We start from the raw sequence: 20,713 nt of genomic DNA, 5'->3' as shown, positions 1-20,713 counted from the left end.
ATTCATTAATATAATAAAGTTAAAAACAAAATGGCTAGAGTTAATAAAACAAATAAAAGACAAATTGGAAAAGTTAAGAATGCGTGTTTCTTTTGCAGAAAAAGGAAAATTAAATGCAATGGTATTCAGCCATGTTCCAGTTGCATAAAACATAAATGCAAAGAATGCATATTTGAAACACCTCCAATTAACAACAAACCTCCTCCCTTGAATTTCGCTGTTGCCTCTCCTCTTTTAACCGTTAATGCATCTAATGGCAATAATGCTCCACTTCCGGTCTTGCCAATTAATCATCATAACGTCAATATTCCCATCTTTGAAAAACCAAATAATTTTACAAACTCTAATAATGCTACTATTGTCAATAATGCATCTGGTCAAATACCACTACACCAGCCGGTTTCTATGACACAACAAAATGTTCTTACTAACCACCACAATAATCAACAACAAATTCTTGCTCAGCAACAAAATGATCACCATAACCAGAGACAAACTTCTATTGAACATCAATACCAACAGCAACGTATATATTATGATCCAGAGGGGACTTCACACACTGCAATTAACATGAACATGCATATGGAGAATGAACACCATCCCAACAACAATCGTTTATTTCAACCAGTCTTTGCAAACCAAGCTTACGCTGACGACATTGAAGTTCATAGAACGAATGCCCCAACTCCACTTATGATCAACGACAGTGCTACTGCTATTAATGCCTCGGTCACGAATAATTTCCATATTAATAATCCTATGATTTTATCGCATAACCCTACCACTCGTAACAATAAGAGTATCAGCAGTAACAATATTGCTACAGATGGAGTTACTCATGATATGTCAAATTCTAAGATTATCTCAACAGTAACTAATCAACAAACTTTAAAAAATAATTTTTCCACCGCAAACAATAATAATAATTTTTCATTAATAAGTGAAGGCCATTTGTCTAATCTACAGAACAATAAAACTGACCCTGTCATAAATTATCACAATGTTCCACAAAAGGTTTTCGTCAATCAATCCTCTGATTTTAAGCCGGTTATAATGAGTAACGACGCTAGCGGTAGTAGCAGTAATAATTCAGTGATGAATGAAATTAATTTGTCTAATCCACACAACAATAAAACTGATCCTGTCACAAATTATCACAATGTTTCACAAAAGGCCTTTATTAATCAATTCCCTAATTTTAAACCAGTTGTAATAAATAACAATAATAATAATAAATTTACTACCACAGCCAATTATTCTTCCAATATTATGACAAATGTTGATGAACAAAATATTGCTACCTCCAAAAATCTAAATAACAATAACAAAGATATTGCCATAAAAACCCCAACTAAAGCAAAGAATAATCAGCCAATTAACGCAGCCAAAAATACCGCCTACATCAATGACTCGGATATTCAAAACAACATCGATATACTGAATGCTAAGCAAAATATGAGCAAGCAGAAACTAAACTTTTCTAATGACAAAAAAGATCATAAATTTAATCAGGATGATTCAATGTCTTTATATACATATGATACTGAGTTTTCTAATTTTTTCCATTCGGTAAAGACATTTCTTGCTAATATAGAGAAAGATAAGGAGGGTGATAGCAAAATGACAAGAGATACAAAAGAAAGTATTAAGGAATTAAATGAAAAATTAGATTCGTTAAAGGCCAATCTAACTTTAAAGTTTAATCCAAAAAAAATTTACCAAACCGATTCTAGTTCTTCTAGCTTAGAGGCTAGTTTAATTGAAAATAAAAACATCGTATTTCATAGATTCCATAAGGAAATTTTGGATAATACCAGCAGTTTTGGTATGACTGCTTATTTTGGGTTATATTCAAGTAAATCTACCGTTACACCCATGGGCATTATTTGGACATTAAAACAACTATTTAAGGTTTGTTCTAGTCATACGGTTAAACAAAGTTTTGTCTTGATGTTGAAAATGCAAGATTCAGTGGTTCGCACCTACTATACGAGAATGGATTTTATCAAAAATGTCATGAGAAATTATAAACGGCTTACTGGTCAATCTTCGATGCCATCCTGTGCTGCACCAGACTTCAAGAACACTACAAAGTCTACAAGCTCATCCAACCCCTATTCATCGGGTGCCACTTATACTCCCCCGCAATCTGAGATAAAATCGATTAAAAGTGATATTTTAAATAGGTTACCACCATTAGTTATCCAATCAAGTGACCTACAAGATAATTTTGCTACAATTCGTCCAAGCAATTTACTAAAAAAAATTAATAAGCTAATATTCCAACTACCACAAATTTATGAAAAAAATGCTGAAATATTAGCCGTGGAATCTTTTAAAGAAACCTATAATTTATTGCTACTGTTCTGGTTAGAAGTGTTTGAGGATTTAGTATTAGTTCCATATACAGAGCTATTGAGTTTAAAACCTGTTGTTGATGGATTTTGGATCTTATCCAGTTTTGATGACTTGTATTTGTACACATCTTATATTCCGATGATTATTGCTAATGCACAAAACACCTGCTTAAATAGGTGGGAATATTATGTTAACCAAAAATCTGAAATAGCTAATAATATGAGAGATATTTGGTGGAGTGTAAATATGTGGGATAAATTGTATAGTATTAAGAATGGCAGACCACACATGATCGATACAGATATAAATTTGGTCCTATTCCCTGTAAATGTAATGAAGCTAGGTGTAGAAGCTTCTATGTCAATTGAAGAATTATTTGAAAATGGTTGCTTAGTTTACAACAATTTAAAGGATGCTTTTACTGATGAAGACGAATTTATAGAAAGTGCTACTAAATTTGGGCTTATATTATTGTCTAAAATTATTGAATTCTCGCAAACTGAAATTTTTTACAACAAAATAATTACACATTATGGAAATGCTACATTTTTACAATTCAACTCTTGTCAAATCATAACAAAATTGAATACTGAAATTAATAGATTATTGAAGTTTTTGGACAAGTTTGATCTCAAGTTTTCCACATTGTTTGAACGTAATTTTTTTGAAAATCAAGATGTGTTTTCATTGTACATTTCGTTTAATCACACCAAATGCTGTCTGTACAGTTATATGGATAATTTGCTTGTTAGAGAGCTGAGTAATTTCCCAAACCATGCCTTAGTCATGGGTCTTTCAGAAAAAGTTTTCATTTTGATGAAAGAGGCAAGTCTATCCATTATGAAATCGCTACAAGATATGACCTGCAATAAAGCTAACGAACTTAACAATAACACAATTCCAGGACATTATAATGACGGAATACCTAGCAATACTGGAAATAAAATCAATTTTGCTATCAACGGTAAAAGAACTGTTCGTTGTGGTGATACTATTGTTTTGTTATTACCGGCTCAAACACATATTGTAATTTCTATTGCTTTGGCGGTATCTGCCATTTGCTTTTTAGATAATTGTAAAACTTGGAAGCTTCAGTATCTAATCGATTTATGTGATGCTACTCAATGGATCTATGAATCATTTATGTTTATGTTGCATTATGATAAGTTTATTCCCCAAACAGAAGAGGATAAAATTTTGAATGCAGTGGGAACCTCCATTGTTTTAATAAGAAATTGTATATTTAGCTACATCTCGATCGATGAAAACCACAAAACCGACTTTTTAAATTATATTGATATCGATGAGGGGGGCGCTAATAGTAGCACCAAGGGGTATCTATTTTATGATGAAAGAAATAATGCTAAAAAAGTTGTCAATATAAATAATTTTGATGACTTTCACACAAAATTGCGGGTTCGAGATTTGTACGGTGAAGTGAAAAGTTTAAATTCCAACATTTTTAAAAAATTCATTAAACCGTTCAATAACGCACCTTATAGAAAGTATTTAGAAGATGCTATAAAGTCAGCCTTGGGTGATTCATATTCAAAAGTTGTTGCTGGGTTATACTGTAATCATTTGGACAAAGATAAAAAATTTTATGAAGAAAAACTTTCCAAAGGTTACAGTTATGAAAAGGATTTAAAATTGTTTGAGGATCTTAAAAACAAAAAAATTGCCAAAATGGTAAACGATTCTGTGGAACAAAAGAAGCCTGCAAAAAAAGATGAATCGTTTTATAATAGTGTCAATAGAGTAGGTATGTTGCCCAATGGACAAAACATCATCAATCTTGAGGATTTGAAGGGAACCTTTCCCACTAGTCATAACGCTTCCTCCGAATATTCGTTTATTAAAAATGCAGATGAGCATGATTTCAGCTTCTGGGATAGTATTCATGATTTAATTGGTAATATTGATTTTATGGCTTTGGATGATATATGGCAAAGCTTAGTCAATGATGAAAAGTAGTCAACAGGCCTTTGGGTGTATACGGGCATATATATATATATATACATATTCTATAAGGAAGGTGGAAAGGGGCAAGTTAAAGTGGCGGAACCACATTATTTAACACATCACTTACAATTAAACGTTCGAAAAAAAAAAATGTTTCAGCTACTAAGCTTGTCGTCTCTTGTGCAGAATTATTACTTCTACCACCAGCATGATGATAATGATGTGGACGTCTTTTCCGAATAAGCTTATAATTATTACTTAATACATTTAATTCCAAATGATGAAACTTTATTACCAAATCATTGATGATTTCTAAATCTGTTCCATAAGCAATGGAGGGGTCTAATAATATGTCATAGGAGGACAATGGGGGACCTAAGTCATGTGTCAATAGAACATCCTCCTCTGTGTCATTACTTATATAATTTCCAGCACTGCTATTATTACTATCATTATTAGTCCTGCTACTACTATAGCTACTATCTGTACTGCTACTAATATTAGCCCGTGTCATAAATATGCTTGCAATCTTATCGTTTTGGGAAAATGCAGTTGCTGCTAAAGAAGTTTTCAAATGGAACGGTAGGTACCATAAACATGCAATTTTAATAATATCTGGTGTAACTAATAAATCAAAAGTTTCATTGTAATTTCGAGAATTGTAGGTGTTTCCGAGAAATAGTGCTAGGCATTGGCTCAACAATATCACGTCTGACACAAATTTTGTGGAGCAACCGCCTCCTTTACCTTGGACATTAAACCGATGCATCCGTAAATGTATTATGATGTCCAAAATATACTGTCTCAAGTTAGGGTTGAATCTAACTATATGTTTGTCATTGTTATTAAAGGATGATAGAAGTGCATTTTGATATTTTTTGAATAATACAGGTGGGGGGAAATGACTGTGTGTGATTTTAAAGGAGCCTTCTTCTAATAACAAGCAATATAGCCAAAATTGTTTGTGTAAAAAAGGGGTGGATATCACTTTAAATTTTATGGATTCGTTTTCATAATTAACAATCCCAATTGTAATATATTTAGTTTGAGATTCGGGTAATTCGTTTATTCTCTTTAATTTCTGTAGGTAATGAGCTAAACGGTTCATTTGTATGTTTGTAAATTTTTGCAAATGTGATATTACTATGAACTTGTAGTCTATCTTTGTATCTTCAAAAGATGTTTTCTCACCAATTTTGTAAGGGTTTCCAATAGTGTTATCAATTGAATCGACCAATATGTTGTTGCTATTATTATTAGTTTCTTCCGATTTCCAGTTTAAAGCACTTAAAGGGGGTAAAGAATCGAAATCGTGTACTATATAATAATTTGGGCTGGTAGTACCATTACTATCGGCCAGGGAATCATTTCTAAGGGGTAAATTTTCTAAATAATTTAAAATATAACTTAGCGCATAATCGTTACTTCTGTCTAACTCTGTTGAGCTGATGTTCTTCTCATCCTGGTTATTACCTGATTCGTCTCTTGATTGTTTCTCTGGACTTAGTCTCGCTTTAGGAATATTATATACTAAAAAATTCTTATTGCATAAAATGGAAAACACAATACAATGCAAAAAATCCGGCACATCACTTGAGATATAGTTCATTAATATATATATATATATGTGTGTGTGTGGTTATTATTGTTGTTGTTTTCTAAGAGAGGGAGGAAGGATGTAAAGGAAGTCTTATGCGAGGTGATTGTTTAAAAATATTGAACAATGATTGAAAGCTTTTTATCAAGAGTTTTAGGTAGAAGTCAAATTTAACTATGTATATTATTATTATTATTTGGATAAACACATATATACTTCCCAATTGTCCGAACTACCAATATTATGTAGTTTCGGTTAAATAATTATATTTTTATATTTATATTTGGTAACGTTTCTTTTTTTATTTTTATTTATTATTTATTATTTATTATTTTTTTTTTTTTTTTTTTTTGGTGTCGCTTTGAAATTTTTTGATCTTAATTGGAAGCCATGTTGATGTACCATGTAATATAATTGACAACTTTTGGTATAACAATTAAACCTTTCAAAAAAAGAAAAAAAAAAAAAAAATAATAAATAACAAACTTCACAATTTCTATCACAATATGGCCAAGTTAGTACATAATATCCAAAAAAAACAGCATCGGGAACGTTCTCAACTTCACGAACGTTCAAAATATGGGTTTTTAGAAAAACATAAAGATTATGTGAAAAGGGCTAAAAACTATCATGAAAAACAAAATACGTTGAAGGTATTGAGAAGTAAAGTCAATGAACGTAACCCAGATGAATTTTACTATGGCATGAACTCCAAAAAGATTGATTCGAGGACAGGTCTTTTAATAACGAATAGACATGGTAGTGATAATAATGAAGACTCTACATTGAGTATGGATCAAGTCAAGTTATTAAAAACACAAGATACCAATTACATTAGAACTATGAGAATGGAAAGTTTAAAAAAATTAGAAAAGAATAAGAAAACATTAATGTTTAAAAGCAAGGGTGAACATAAAATTTTTGTAGATAACGATGAAGAATTATACAATTTTAAACCAGAGGAGTATTTTAACACACCTAAGGAAATGTTGAAAAGAAGTGAAAATAGATTAACTGTGGACCAATTGGAAAATTATTATGATAATAAAGATAATGGTTTGATAATGCCCAAGGAATCTTTGGAAAAAAGAAAATTAAAGAAATTTAAAATAGTTAAACAATACATTGAAAGAGAGAATAAATTGAAGCAAGTGGAAGAAAGAATGGCTTTACAACGGGAAGTAATGAAGAAAGGATCTAAAAAGAGAATAGTAGGTGATAATGGCAAAGTAACCTTTAAATGGAAGAAGCAAAGAAAGAGGTGAACATATTTATATATAAGTAAAAATTGTATAATAATGATTATTATTATTGACAATCAATCCATTTGATTAGTATTTTTTTTTTTTTTCAACTTTTATAAATAAACAAAATTAATACAAAAAGGTAATACTATTATGGATGATATGAACTAGTTTATTGTTGAGTATAAAGCAGATAATACTAATTATGTAATAACAATAATGATAAAAAATTATTTTTTCTATGTTTTTTTTTTTTTTTTTTTTTTTTTTTTTTTTTTTTTTTTTTTCCTAGAGACTAAAAATATATAATGCCCAGTGATATGACACCTAGCTGCTCGCTGCAGAATGGATATATGTATACAGAATTTTAAAAAAAAATATATGAAAGAAAAGATAAAAGACTCAAAGGTGCAAATAAAAATAGCAAGTATCATGCCAATTGAAACTATTAATATAATAATTGATGTTGCAGAAGTCACAGATAAGGGCAAAACTGTTAAACCTCCCAACAACAATGGTGATATTTTTTGGAAAATTAAAAAATATTTATACTATTCGTTATATTATAATCAGAATATGTTAGGCAAAAAAAATACTATTATTAACAAAAGAAAAAGAAATGCAAGCGGTTTTACAAGATATAAAAATGGTAAATATTTGTCGTGTAAATTTGTTAATACACCAAACCTTCCTTATACTATGAATTCTTATGGAATTGAAAATTTTATTGATTTTTACGATATGATAGAATTGGATGATAACTATTTAACTATTGAAAAGATCTTAACTGGTATTTTTTCCAAGTTGCAAGAAATTGAAAAAATTAAGAAAGAAAATAGTAAATGTGGAATTGACAAGTGCGAGCTGACTATATCGCAAGGTTTAATCATCACTAAAACCAATATTAATAATCTGTTGTTTAATAACCCTGAGTTTCATAATCTTAAGTCTACAACTGACATAATTCACAAGATTATAGTGTTAACCGATGATTTAAATAGAATTGATTTGGATGAGGAAGATAGTTCGAAATTAAGTAACGAATTTAATAAAGACCATTGTAAATTTGAAGTTATATATACTGGGAATGTCTTTAAATCAGGAAATAGTGATAACACCAGCTATGTTTATAATTGGAATGCTTTTTTATGCCTAATTAAGTCCCATGAAATACTAGATATCAACACACTTTTGACAGAATACGAAGATAAAAGTTATTATCTACCAAGAGCTATAGCTATCTTTAAAGGCGATTTAATACTAGGTGTTTTGCCATCCGGCGAAGAAAATGGTATTGGTGAACGCAATGGTATCAATGGTACAACTGGAATTAAAATCAAAGTAGAATGTTATTTGGCCACCAAAAAAGTCGGTGCTGTCAATAGAAAAACAGTTTTGTCTACTGCTAATGGATATAAACCTGTGAAATCTGTAGTAGATTATAGAATGGAGATATTTGATGACGATAGAGAGCGGAGCGATCAACTTCATAATACACTTAGCAGCAACAAAACGTTTGTCTCTGTTTCAAAGGATGAAATTACTAAAGCGTATAGATACGGTGCACAATATGTGGTATTGCCTGATTCCTTAACAGAGCAACTTGGACAATTAAACTTGAACGACCAAAGTTGTATAAATGATAAAGATTTATATCTGGAACCTAACATCTTGGTTATAGGCATGCTTTCATTATCCTTATTGCCAAGAGAATACCTGATGGGAGAGATGAACTATTTAGTTAGCCAAAACTATTGTTCGCAGTCTGACAACTTAGCCAATTTAATGGCATTCGAAAGCTTGATAGACACGTTAATAGCATTTGATAGTTGTTTGATGGCTCGATATTTACAAAGAAAAGCTAGTGAAGTTCAAATATGTGCATTAATTCCTCATATAGTCAAATATGACGGTGTAAATGAGGATAATTATAACAATGGACGTAGGATATTTTTAATGTGCAGACTGCCATATACAGAAGACTTAAGAAAGACAGAGTTGCCTAAAATTACTGATGCTGTTACTTCTGATACTATTGATGGGGTTAATTCAGGACAACTTGATGACTATATGATGAAGTATGTATTAAATAAATCAAACAAGATTAACATTAATTTTAATAAAAATTATTTTCCCACTGATAACAATGTACAGACTAGCGATCATGTAATGCCACTATCAGTAACACCGTCAAAGGTTAAGAAATTGATAAACTACGAATATATTAATCGGCTATGTGCTGGCAGTGTAAATTTAGAGACAGTGAGGGCATCACATACTGGGAGTTGCTACGATGTGAATAAAGATGCTTCTTCCGCAAACTATGATATTGATGCATTTAGAAAAAAATTAAATATTAAGAAGGTGATAATACAGGAAAAAGTACAAGAAGATGAAAGAAATAAATGAACGCGTGTTTTGTCTGGATTATTTATGATTGTATAATTATAATGTACAGATGTTTACTTTTAGCTAACAAAAAAAAAAGCAGGTGAATCTGCCCAGCGGAAAGGGAAGACCCCACATAAAAGTTAGTTTAGTGTTATATAATTTGGTAGTGTGCAAGGTGGGGGGTGATATTATTGAGATATTATTGAGATATTATTAAAATATTATTAAAATATCACTGCATATTATAATCACAATCGTTCCTCGCAGATTGCCATCATCAGTTTCCCTCTGCTATTTAACCCCCTTTTACTTATTATTTTCTTAATTATAAATGAAAAACTTAACAATTAATCCTATTTTTAATCACCTTTTTTTTTTTTTTTCTTTTTTTTTTCTATAATAGAATCTGGAAAGATAATAACAAAAACTCAATACTTTCTATTGCAGCCAATCAACTTTAAAGAAATTTGGAGCATTTCTTTTATTCTCCCCTTTTTTTTTTGTTTATTGTTTATTGTTTTTTTTTTTTTTTCTCTTTTTGATGAACTAAGTAATTAATATACTGTATTAACCTCCTTTATCTATTATCCATTTATTTAAAAGATTTACTAAGCGCTGTTATATAGACATATATATAAGAGAAACAAGTAATGAAATCAAACTAAACTTATAATAAAATAAAATAAAATAAAATAAAATAGAAAAAATAAAATAAAATAAAATAAAAACAACAGAAACCAAACATATAACAATGGCTTTTGAAATTATTACCGTACCAACTAAACCTTATAACGACCAAAAACCTGGTACTTCCGGTTTAAGAAAAAAAACAACAGTCTTTTCTAGTGAGCCTAATTATGTTGAAAACTTTATACAAAGTATAATGGATTCAATCCCAGAAACCCCTAAAGACGCTGTTTTGGTAATTGGTGGTGATGGCCGTTACTACAATGATGTTGTTATGAACAAGATTTTACAGATTGGTGCAGCCAATGGTGTCAAGAAGTTTATCATTGGTCAGCATGGTATTTTGAGTACGCCAGCTACTTCTAATATCATTAGGAAATATAAATGTACCGGGGGTATCATTTTAACCGCTTCCCATAACCCTGGTGGTCCCAAAAAAGATTTTGGTATCAAGTACAATTTATGCAATGGTGGACCAGCCCCTGAATCTGTTACTAATAAAATGTATGAAGATTCGTTGCATTTGTCCCATTACAAAATTATTAAGGATTTGCCTCCTTTGGATCTATCCACTATTGTGACTGGTGCTAAATTTGGTCCTGTTGAGGTTGATATTATTGATTCCACTAAAGATTATGTGGAATTGCTAAGAGGAATTTTTGATTTCCCATTAATTGAAAAGTTTTTGCAGAAAAAACAAGAAAGCAGCGGTAGCGGTCAATTTCTTTTGTTTGATTCTTTGAATGGTGTCACTGGTCCATACGGAGAAGCTCTATTTGTTAAAGAGTTTGGATTAGACCCTAAAAAGTCTATTCAAAACTATGTTCCAAAACCTGATTTTGGCGGGTTACATCCGGATCCAAACTTGACGTATGCCAGAACTTTGGTTGAGGCAGTCGATAGTAAGCATATTCCATTTGGTGCCGCTAGTGATGGGGATGGTGACAGAAATATGATTTACGGGTATGGACCTACCTTCATTTCGCCAGGTGATTCGGTTGCTATCATTGCTTCCTACGCAAGCAGGATTCCTTATTTTGCCAAGAATGGAATTTACGGTTTGGCACGTTCTTTCCCAACCAGTGGTGCTATTGATAAAGTTGCTGCTAAGTTGGGGCTGAACTGCTACGAAGTCCCTACGGGTTGGAAGTTTTTCTGTGCTCTATTTGATGCCAAAAAATTAAGTATTTGTGGTGAAGAAAGTTTTGGTACTGGGTCCAACCATGTTAGGGAAAAAGATGGTCTTTGGGCTATTGTGGCATGGTTGAATATTCTAGCCATTTATGATAAGGAGAATCCAACTTCCAATGACGTTTCATTGAAGGTTATTCAACATAACTTTTGGAAGGAGTATGGTAGAAATTATTTTACTAGGTACGATTACGAAAATGTTTCAAGTGAAAATGCTAATAAAGTTGTTTCACACTTAAAAAACTTTGTTAACAGTGAGGAACAGTTTGATGGGGCTAGAACTGTTGTTGAAAGGGGTGATTTCAGTTACACTGATCTTGATGGGTCTGTCTCTTCTCATCAAGGGTTATATTTGAAGTTTGCTGATGGTTTGAGAATAGTGCTTAGATTGTCTGGGACTGGTTCCTCAGGTGCCACTATTAGATTGTATGTTGAGAAATATACGAATGAGGAGAAAGATTTGTACCATAGTGCACAGGATTTCTTGCAGAAGGATATTTCTGCAGTTGTTAAATTTTTGAGGTTTAAAGAATACATTGGTACCGATGAGCCAACTGTCCGTACATGATTATTTTTCCTTTTTTTTCCTTTTTTTTCCTTTTTTTTTTTTTTTTTTGAATTTCAATTTAATGTTCTGATTTTTTCCTTTTTAATTTTTTCTATTTATTCCGTGCTTCAGCTTGAGGTTATAGTTTCTAATATATATATATATATATAAAAGATGAAGAAGAAGAAGAAAAACCCCCCCTTGATAATTTTCTATTAGGATTTAAGTATAATATTGTATGAGGTCTGTTTATTCCACGAACTTGTGTTGATGGTTTGGGCAATAATGGGACAAATATTGCAACTCGCCAAGGGGGGTCAAATTGCTTGATTTTCTAGGCTATGACGCATGTTGGCCCCGTGTCTTGAGAAAACTCAAACACGGTGCAGGCTTTTTTACTCAGGGTTGAAATTTTATGCCTTTTTTTACAATGTGAGTTTATCCTTTTGTTCTTGCCTTTTTTTTTTAATTTTTTCTTCTTTTCTTTAAATGTATGTATTTATATATTATATATATATATATCTATATAAATGAAAATAAAATAAAATAATAATAAAAAAAAAAGGAGTTGTAAAAAAAAATTGACCTTTTTGACCATTTATACATATATATATATTTTTTTTACTCTGGAAAAACAGGAAATACAAGTACTTATGTACGTAATAGGAGTAATAGATCATAGTTTGTAATAAACACGAACATACATATGTATATATATATATATATATATGTGTATATATATATTATAACAAAAGGAGAGAAATATTAAAAAATAACAAAACAGTAAAACTTAAAAGAAAAAAAAAATAGAAAATAGAAAATAGAAAATAAAAAATAAAAAATTAAAAATTAAAAATTAAAAAAATAAAAAAATAAAATAGAAACAACTATACATCAGGCATACATGCTTTCCGTGTTGAAACTTAAAAAGAGGTTAAGTACCAATAGTATAAATAGTGTCCAGTCAGATTCATCAAACACCACAATTCGTGAAAGATCTGACACTGAGAGTGGTACTGACTTGGGCACTCTAGGAACTAATAGTGTGTTTAGTAGTACAAATACAATTATTCAATGCACAAACAATACACTTCTACTTCCTAATAATACTGATGTTAGAATTGGTAGTACTAATAGTAGCATTGGTAGTTCTAATTTAATCAAGACCTTAAAAGATATTTCACCATTTCAAAGCTACAATAGCATCAATACCAAAAATAATAAGAATAATGATAATATAGCATTGGTTATTTCCAAACCTAGTGATGAACCACTAGAAGTCAACAAACATGAAAAGAAGAGACCACCATTAAAATCAGACAATAGATTTCCAAGAAATAATACAGATACTACCACTAGTGATGATACTATAAAAAACCAAAATACTAATACTTCTGTGGCTGGAATACTCAATCTTAAAATATATTCGGGGAATAATATCAAGTTGCCACAGGAAATAAAGTATGATACAGATACAATAGCACAATTTTTATCAATCAACAACCAGACTGAATTACTAAAAAAGTTTAAACAAAAGCATTTCTTGGAAACTAATGAAATTGAAACTGAAAACATAAATATTACTGGCTCCAACTTAACTAAATACTTACCGTGTGCCCTACTGAATACAAATTTGATATTTTTAACCATTGAATGTGACGGCACCATTGCTACCATTACTCCAGTCTCTGGAGTTTTGTATAAGCCGTTATTTAATAAATTAAGTTCATTTGATATTAACAAACAGATAGATACAATTAAAATCGATGTGTATTGTAGAGATTTAATTTCAAGGGAAAAGAATTATAATGGCATAACACTTTTAGACTCTTTTGAAATACCCCTGAACCTAAACTTTGAATACGTAAAAAACACTGTTCGGTTGTATAACCATAAATGGCTAAAATTTCAATACGGAAAGATCAACATTTCCATGGATTTTACCCCTCAAAAAACAGGAAGGCTGTGCATCGACGATTTTGACTTATTAAAAGTCATAGGCAAAGGTTCTTTTGGGAAAGTTATGCAAGTTCGCAAAAAGGATACTAACAAGATATATGCGTTGAAGGCAATTAGGAAAACTAAGTTTATAAATAATAAATCAGAAATACAGCATATCCTAGCGGAGAGAACTATATTGGCTATGATAAACAATCCATTTATTGTATCATTGAAATTTTCATTTCAATCCAAAGACAAATTGTATTTGGTATTGCCATTTATACCTGGTGGTGAATTATTTTACCATTTGAGCAAGTGTGGTAGATTCAGTACTGCTAGATCGAGATTCTATATTGCTGAATTGTTGTGTGCCATTGAAGGTTTGCATAAGATGGATGTTATCTATAGAGATTTAAAGCCAGAAAACGTGTTATTGGATCATCAAGGTCACATTGCACTATGTGATTTTGGTTTATGTAAGCTAAATATGAAGGATGATTCAAAAACTAATACTTTTTGTGGTACTAGCGAATATTTGGCACCTGAGTTGATTTTAAGGGAAAGTTATACCAAGATAGTTGATTGGTGGACCTTGGGTGTGGTTTTATATGAAATGTTAATTGGGCAATCACCGTATCACGATGAAAACGTTTCTATAATGTATAAAAGAATATTGAATGATCCGTTAAAATTTGAAGATCCAATCAGTACACGCAATATAAAAATTAATGAAGATGCTAAAGATTTGATCATTAAATTATTGAATAGAAACCCACTGGAGCGGTTAGGATGCAAGAATGGAGCACAAGATATTAAATCACATGCTTTTTTCAAGAATATAGATTGGGACTTGTTAATTAAACGAAAATATATACCACCATTTGTTCCAAACTGTGGCACTGATGATAATAGTACGGGTCTGTTAAATTTTGATTCTGAATTTACTATGCAGAAGCCCGTTGATAGTCTGGTTGAAAATAGTATAGAACTAACGCAGAGTATACAAGAGGAATTTGGTGGATGGACCTATGCAGGGAAATGAAAATGTTGCATCTAATATATACATATATTATATACATACACTATTATAGTACGTACAAAATTCTTTGAGCTCTAACTCTCTCTCTTTTTTGCTCTTTTTTCATTAATTGAACAATACATGTGTATGCGTATTTAGGATCGCATACTTATGAACATTGCTTTAATATGATTGCTTGGTATAGGTGGATTGTTATCTTGTTTTATGTATTTCTTTTTGGTTTTCATGTACCTTCTTTTTAAGATGAACAAATCAAATTAGAAAGAATAATTATGGTTTTTTTCTTTCAGATAGTATATAGCGTTATAATTTGTTTTAAAGTGCCAAGTTTGAGTACATAGCAATTGAAGTAATTGTGGATCGTTTCTTTTTTTTTTTTTTTTTTTTTGTTTGTTTTTTTGTTTTTTTGTTGACTTTTATTTTATTTTCTTTTCTTTTCTTTTCTTTTAAATCAGGCAAGTTTACGTAGTGAGCATTTAAAGTTACCACATCCAGTAATAAAAACATACGTAGTATTTTCAATATTTTCTTTTTTTAATTTTTAACGAGAAAAAAAAAAAAAAGAAAAGACAATTAAAAAAAATATAATTAGATAAATAAAAAGAGCGAGGGGTGTCACCTCTTCTCGTTTTAGATTTATTTCTTATACTTTTATAATAACTTTCTTATCTGTCTTTATTCCTATTCCCACTCTTGTCTTTTTCCTTTCATTTTATTTCTTCTCTTCTTTTTTACTGATAATTCTGTCTTGAATCTTTTCTATTTCCCTTCTATAAGAAAAAATAACGACATATTCGGCAATACCAACAAACGAAATATAAATTATCCTTCTATTAATGATTAAAACAACCAAAAGGCCCAATCCTGATCATCCTGATCATACCAACACTAACAACACCACTAAGAGAGCAAAAACATTAGGTTTTATTTTAGAAGACGGTTATAATAAATCTAACACTGAAAAAAAAAATACTGATATTCATAGAAATGGAACTACCAACAACAACAACAATAGTAATAATAATGGCAATAATACCGACTTTTCTTCCTTATACGGTACTTTTGTTATAAAAGCTTTGACTGATTTGGAAACAAAAAATGATTCTACACAGCTAGATGCATTAGCAGATCAACTTTCGTTGGGTATAAACACTGCTAATAATTCTACAAGTATAAATGACACTACTAATAGAATAACCGAACAAAACTTTCAAACGTTATTAAATATCCTATCAAATAACATCATTAAACTTGAACAACATAAAAATTGCAATCTGTTAATAGAAAATATTATAAAATTGGACAACTGGTGGAAATTAAATAGCATAGCTTGTATTCACAGTTATATCACTTTTTTGAAAATTTTATGTTCAAGCTTGCCAAAATGGTGGTATGATGTTTCTTCCATGCTGATATATAATCTATCTAACATTTCTTCATTAAATGAGGCGAAATATCATCATGAACTATTAAAATATTTTATTAGAGCTATTCCCTCTTCAACTCAGTTTATTGACTCTGCTGTCGCCAAATATTTTCCTAATAAAAACGATTCTACCAAGAAATTGTTTAATTACACTAATAACGCTTTAAAATTAAGTGAATATTGTCCTGAGTTAAGATTTCAAATTTGGTCCTTGCTTATAGAAAAATTAATTTCTATTGATGTCGAATTACAAAATGAGTTGGATGAGCTAGATGAGGATGTAGAAAACGAATTAGAAGAGGAATTAAATGAGGAATTAGAGGGGGTAAATAATAATAATGCTGATGATGACGATGATGATGATGATGATGATGACGACGACGACGATGATGATGATGATGATGATGATGACGATGATGATGATGGTACTGGTAACGCTGGTGATCAAGATATTGATAAAATCACTGATATTAGTTTAGATGGATATGAAGCTAGTGATGTTGAAGAAGAGGAAGACTTTTTTGAAGGCGAAGAACAATATCAAGTTGAAGTTACACAAAGTATTAAACTCTTATCTGCAAAATTGGACTCCTTGTTATCATTGATAACAACAAAATTATCGGCATACTTAAATGAAGAAAATCTTGAAAATGGAGATGGTATCAATGTTTTCAACACCTTAACTTCACTATTTAAATCGCATATTTTACCGACATATTTTACTAGATCTGTACAATACTTAATCTTTTTTGCCTCTCAACAACAGCCAGAGTTAATGGACTCCTTTTTAGTTACATTAATGGATATATCATTTTCTAATTCCGAAACAATAGAAAATAAAATTAAAGCGCTACAATATGTAGGATCCTTTATTGCTAGAGCTAAAAATTTGACTAAACAACAAGTTCTATTTATCTCTTCTTATTTAACGTCTTGGTTGAATAGGTATTTATTAGAAAGAGAAGCTGAAATTGAGTTTGACAAGAGTGGTACCAATGGTATAACAACCGGTACTAATAACTATAGGGGCAATGATAATAATAATAATAATAATAATAGTAATAGTAATAGTAATAGTAATAGTAATACAAAAAGTAACTATGGCATGGAACGATTTAAACATTTCTACGCTGCATTCCAAGCATTATCATATATTTTTTGCTTTAGACATAAAATGTTTAAAAATGTCCAAGATGAAAAATGGGAGATAGATATAGATAAATTCTTCCAAAGAATAATAATTTCGAAATTCAACCCGTTAAAATTTTGTAATGAAAATGTAATGCTGATGTTAGCTAAAATCACACAAAGGGAAAACATTGTTTATTGTTATACCCTTATTGAAAAGAATAATACTGATAGGCTAAGGGGGATTGTTGGGGATATGGTTGGTGTTACTGATGGTGTAAGTGGTAATAATGGTAAAAATAATGCTGGTAGTAATTATACCTTTTCATTAGCTGCAAGACAGCAATTAATTGATTTACAAAGCTACTTCCCATTTGATCCTTTGTTTTTGAAGACATTTAAAAAACAGATAGAGGATTATTATATAGAATGGAGCCAAGTATGTGAGGATTATGAAAATGAAGAAAGTGAGGATGATGACTAAGAAAAGAAAAGAAAAGAGAAGTAGGATATTGTATATGGTTTACTTATTTAAGCATTATCTATAGTTATTATAGTTTAATATCAAAATAACACACATGATATATGAACATTTATATTTCAATGACTTTAGTGGGTTGTTTTCTTTCTTTTTTGTATTCATGTAATAGATTTTTTGTAGTTTAGCTTTTAATTAGATTAATTATTGTTATTACCATTATTATTTTTACTATGGCATGACATTAAGAAACGTTTTTTTTTTTTTTTTACCTTTTTTTTTACTTTCTTGTAATACAAATGATCTCGCCTTTCGCCCCCCCTTGTTTAATTTTTTTTTCTATTTGCTTTTTTCCCTCTTTTTCTATTTGCTTTTTCCCTCTTTTTCTATTTGCTTTCTCTCTCTCTTTTTCTATTTGCTTTCTCTCTCTCTTTTTCTCTCTCTTTTTCTCTCTCTTTTTCTCTCCTTTTTCATCTTTTCAATCTTTACCATTTCAATACTTTTATTTCCAAAACTTGTTAGAAAAAGAGAAAAAAATAGAAAACAATAAATCATGACACTAGAAGAACACTGGGATCTTTCCAAAGTTTATGATACTACTCAAAATAATAACGCTAATCAAATGTCGAATCATTACTTTGAATCTCAAAGTAAAGTAGCTAATAATGACCTTATAACACAAGACTACTATGATATTGGGCCTCCGTCTAATCTGAATGATGAAGACTTAAGTATAAGTTTTTTGATTGGATTATCAGTTAGCTTGGGCTTTATAATGTTTGTTTTATTGTTTATAGTTGTTTATGTTGCATTCTTTGGCAATGATGAGCAGGAATATGATGAAGAAATGGGTTTGTTGAATGCTTTGGTTGATGTTAATAATAACAATAATAATAATAATGATAGTACTGGTGTGGGCGGCAATACAAACACCCATAATAGAGGCTTGAGCATATTAAATTATTTGAGAGGACGTCGCATGATTACTTTAGATAAAAATTTTATAGTTCCTGGGAAATTCGATGATGATGAAACGCTAAAGGATAGGGAAATAGAATTTATTGAGGGGGGTAAATTTTCTCCATTTGAATCTGATTCATATTTGAGAGGTAAAGAATTTCAAGAACTAAACCCGCCTATAGTCAAACATTTTAATACTTATAATGATGATTTTAGCAAGACAAATATAGAAGAAAGGGGTATTCAAGCCTTTTATTTTTTACCATGTTTAAATTGCAGTGATGTCGATAAAAATGGGAACATTTTACCCAGTTTTATTGTTCAGGACAAATTAGACTTAATTTTCACCAAAAATAATAAAAGCTCATCTACTATAATGAATTATCCTTTACCTTTTAATCATAGAGATGCTGTTTATTTTGAAATTAAGATTTTCAAGTTTCCTAAAAAAAATTCAATGTTTAGTGTCGGTTTGGTAACCCCACCTTATCCTTACTTTAGGCTACCAGGTTTTAATAAATATTCTATTGCGTACGAAAGTACTGGTAAATTGAGAATAAACAATCCATTTTATGCGGACACGTTATTGCCCAAATTGCAAGAGGGTGACGTTGTTGGATTCGGTTATAGGTACAGATCTGGGACTGTTTTCATTACACATAATGGAAAAAAACTAATGGATTTGACCCATAACTTAAAGGTTGATATGTTTGTCAGTATTGGATGTATGAATGCGGCTTATACAAGGACGTATACAAGGGAAGGGTTGTTGGAGGACCCTGATAATATTAGTTTGAAAAATTCAGATACCAGTGATGAGGAAATCCCACCAATGTTGCAAAAAATGCATGATCCATTCCAGGAGGACATTGCTAGTGATGAAATTGAATTTCAAGTTAATTTAGGGCAAATAGGGTATGTTTTTATTGAAGCAAATGTAAAAAAGTATGCATTTGGTTTACCATTTGGTAGTATCGGCGTTCCTCCAAGTTATAACACTGAAACCACAAAGAAAGGCACTTTGTTACAAAAAGGGGATGACCTACCTCCAGATTATCCATATGAGGAGTTGGGATTTTTTGGGGATCTTCAAGTACGGTCTAGTCAGAATGTGGGTAAATTTTCACAAATAAGCAATTTAAAGGAAAAAAATCACAAATTGGCCTTGGTAAACTCGGAACCAAAAGCAGATACCACCTCCAACCAGCTTATTCGGGTAGAAAGTGGCTCGTGTTATAGTACCAAAAGTGCCTCTAATAGTCCTGAAGTGGCAACCATTCCCGAAGAATTAGAACACTCTACATCTCCTTCTGCTGACCATGATGCTGATAATGACAATGATAGTAATGCTAATAATACTGATAATGATAGTACTGGTAATGGTAATAATAATAATAATACTGATAATGATGATAATAATAATACTGATAATGATGATAATAATAATACTGATAATGATGATAATAATAATAATAATAATAATAATAATAATAATAATAATAATAATAATAATAATAATGCTAATGATGATAATAATAATAATATTAATACTGATAATGATAATTCTAATGATAATAGTAATAGTAATAGTAGCAAGAGTAATAAAAGTAATAATAATATTATTAATAATAAAAATAATATTAAAAATAAGAACAATAATAAAAAGAAGAAGAAGAAAAAGAAAACCAAAAGAAGAAGGAACTGATATTTACAATTGCTCATCAAAATTTTACTTTAAACATTAATGATGATTATTATTATTAT

The 20,713-nt window shown here is 30.4% G+C and overlaps 8 protein-coding genes across 8 annotated transcripts; 7 read left to right on the top strand and 1 right to left on the bottom strand.

Annotated features, from left to right (window-relative positions):
* Positions 1-30: 30 nt before the first annotated feature.
* On the top strand, positions 31-4,332 carry SCDLUD_004021 (Zn(II)2Cys6 transcription factor; the record flags this gene model as incomplete). Its single annotated transcript, XM_046079171.1, has 1 exon — positions 31-4,332. One exon carries the CDS (start codon positions 31-33, stop codon positions 4,330-4,332), a length of 4,302 nt encoding a protein of 1,433 aa, XP_045933668.1.
* Positions 4,333-4,408: 76 nt separating this feature from the next.
* Positions 4,409-5,929, bottom strand: MTC2 (Mtc2p; the record flags this gene model as incomplete). Its single annotated transcript, XM_046079172.1, has 1 exon — positions 4,409-5,929. One exon carries the CDS (start codon positions 5,927-5,929, stop codon positions 4,409-4,411), a length of 1,521 nt encoding a protein of 506 aa, XP_045933667.1.
* A 494-nt stretch (positions 5,930-6,423) lies between these two features.
* UTP11 (rRNA-processing protein UTP11) lies at positions 6,424-7,182 on the top strand (the record flags this gene model as incomplete). The annotated part of the gene is made up of 1 exon (XM_046079173.1): positions 6,424-7,182. One exon carries the CDS (start codon positions 6,424-6,426, stop codon positions 7,180-7,182), a length of 759 nt encoding a protein of 252 aa, XP_045933666.1.
* Positions 7,183-7,593: 411 nt separating this feature from the next.
* On the top strand, positions 7,594-9,570 carry YKU80 (ATP-dependent DNA helicase YKU80; the record flags this gene model as incomplete). The annotated part of the gene is made up of 1 exon (XM_046079174.1): positions 7,594-9,570. One exon carries the CDS (start codon positions 7,594-7,596, stop codon positions 9,568-9,570), a length of 1,977 nt encoding a protein of 658 aa, XP_045933665.1.
* A 733-nt stretch (positions 9,571-10,303) lies between these two features.
* On the top strand, positions 10,304-11,998 carry SCDLUD_004017 (uncharacterized protein; the record flags this gene model as incomplete). The annotated part of the gene is made up of 1 exon (XM_046079175.1): positions 10,304-11,998. One exon carries the CDS (start codon positions 10,304-10,306, stop codon positions 11,996-11,998), a length of 1,695 nt encoding a protein of 564 aa, XP_045933664.1.
* An 883-nt stretch (positions 11,999-12,881) lies between these two features.
* SCDLUD_004016 (serine/threonine protein kinase YPK1) lies at positions 12,882-14,960 on the top strand (the record flags this gene model as incomplete). The annotated part of the gene is made up of 1 exon (XM_046079176.1): positions 12,882-14,960. One exon carries the CDS (start codon positions 12,882-12,884, stop codon positions 14,958-14,960), a length of 2,079 nt encoding a protein of 692 aa, XP_045933663.1.
* An 833-nt stretch (positions 14,961-15,793) lies between these two features.
* RRN3 (rDNA-binding RNA polymerase I transcriptional factor) lies at positions 15,794-17,995 on the top strand (the record flags this gene model as incomplete). The annotated part of the gene is made up of 1 exon (XM_046079177.1): positions 15,794-17,995. The coding sequence occupies one exon, from the start codon at positions 15,794-15,796 to the stop codon at positions 17,993-17,995; it is 2,202 nt and encodes a 733-aa protein (XP_045933662.1).
* Positions 17,996-18,542: 547 nt separating this feature from the next.
* SSH4 (Ssh4p) lies at positions 18,543-20,654 on the top strand (the record flags this gene model as incomplete). Its single annotated transcript, XM_046079178.1, has 1 exon — positions 18,543-20,654. One exon carries the CDS (start codon positions 18,543-18,545, stop codon positions 20,652-20,654), a length of 2,112 nt encoding a protein of 703 aa, XP_045933661.1.
* Between the last annotated feature and the right edge of the window lie 59 nt (positions 20,655-20,713).

The sequence above is a fragment of the Saccharomycodes ludwigii genome, chromosome V, assembly GCF_020623625.1.
Source record: "Saccharomycodes ludwigii strain NBRC 1722 chromosome V, whole genome shotgun sequence".
Taxonomy (NCBI): domain Eukaryota; kingdom Fungi; phylum Ascomycota; class Saccharomycetes; order Saccharomycodales; family Saccharomycodaceae; genus Saccharomycodes; species Saccharomycodes ludwigii.
Note: the sequence above shows the minus strand (reverse complement) of the source record. Positions and strands in the feature narration are given on the sequence as shown.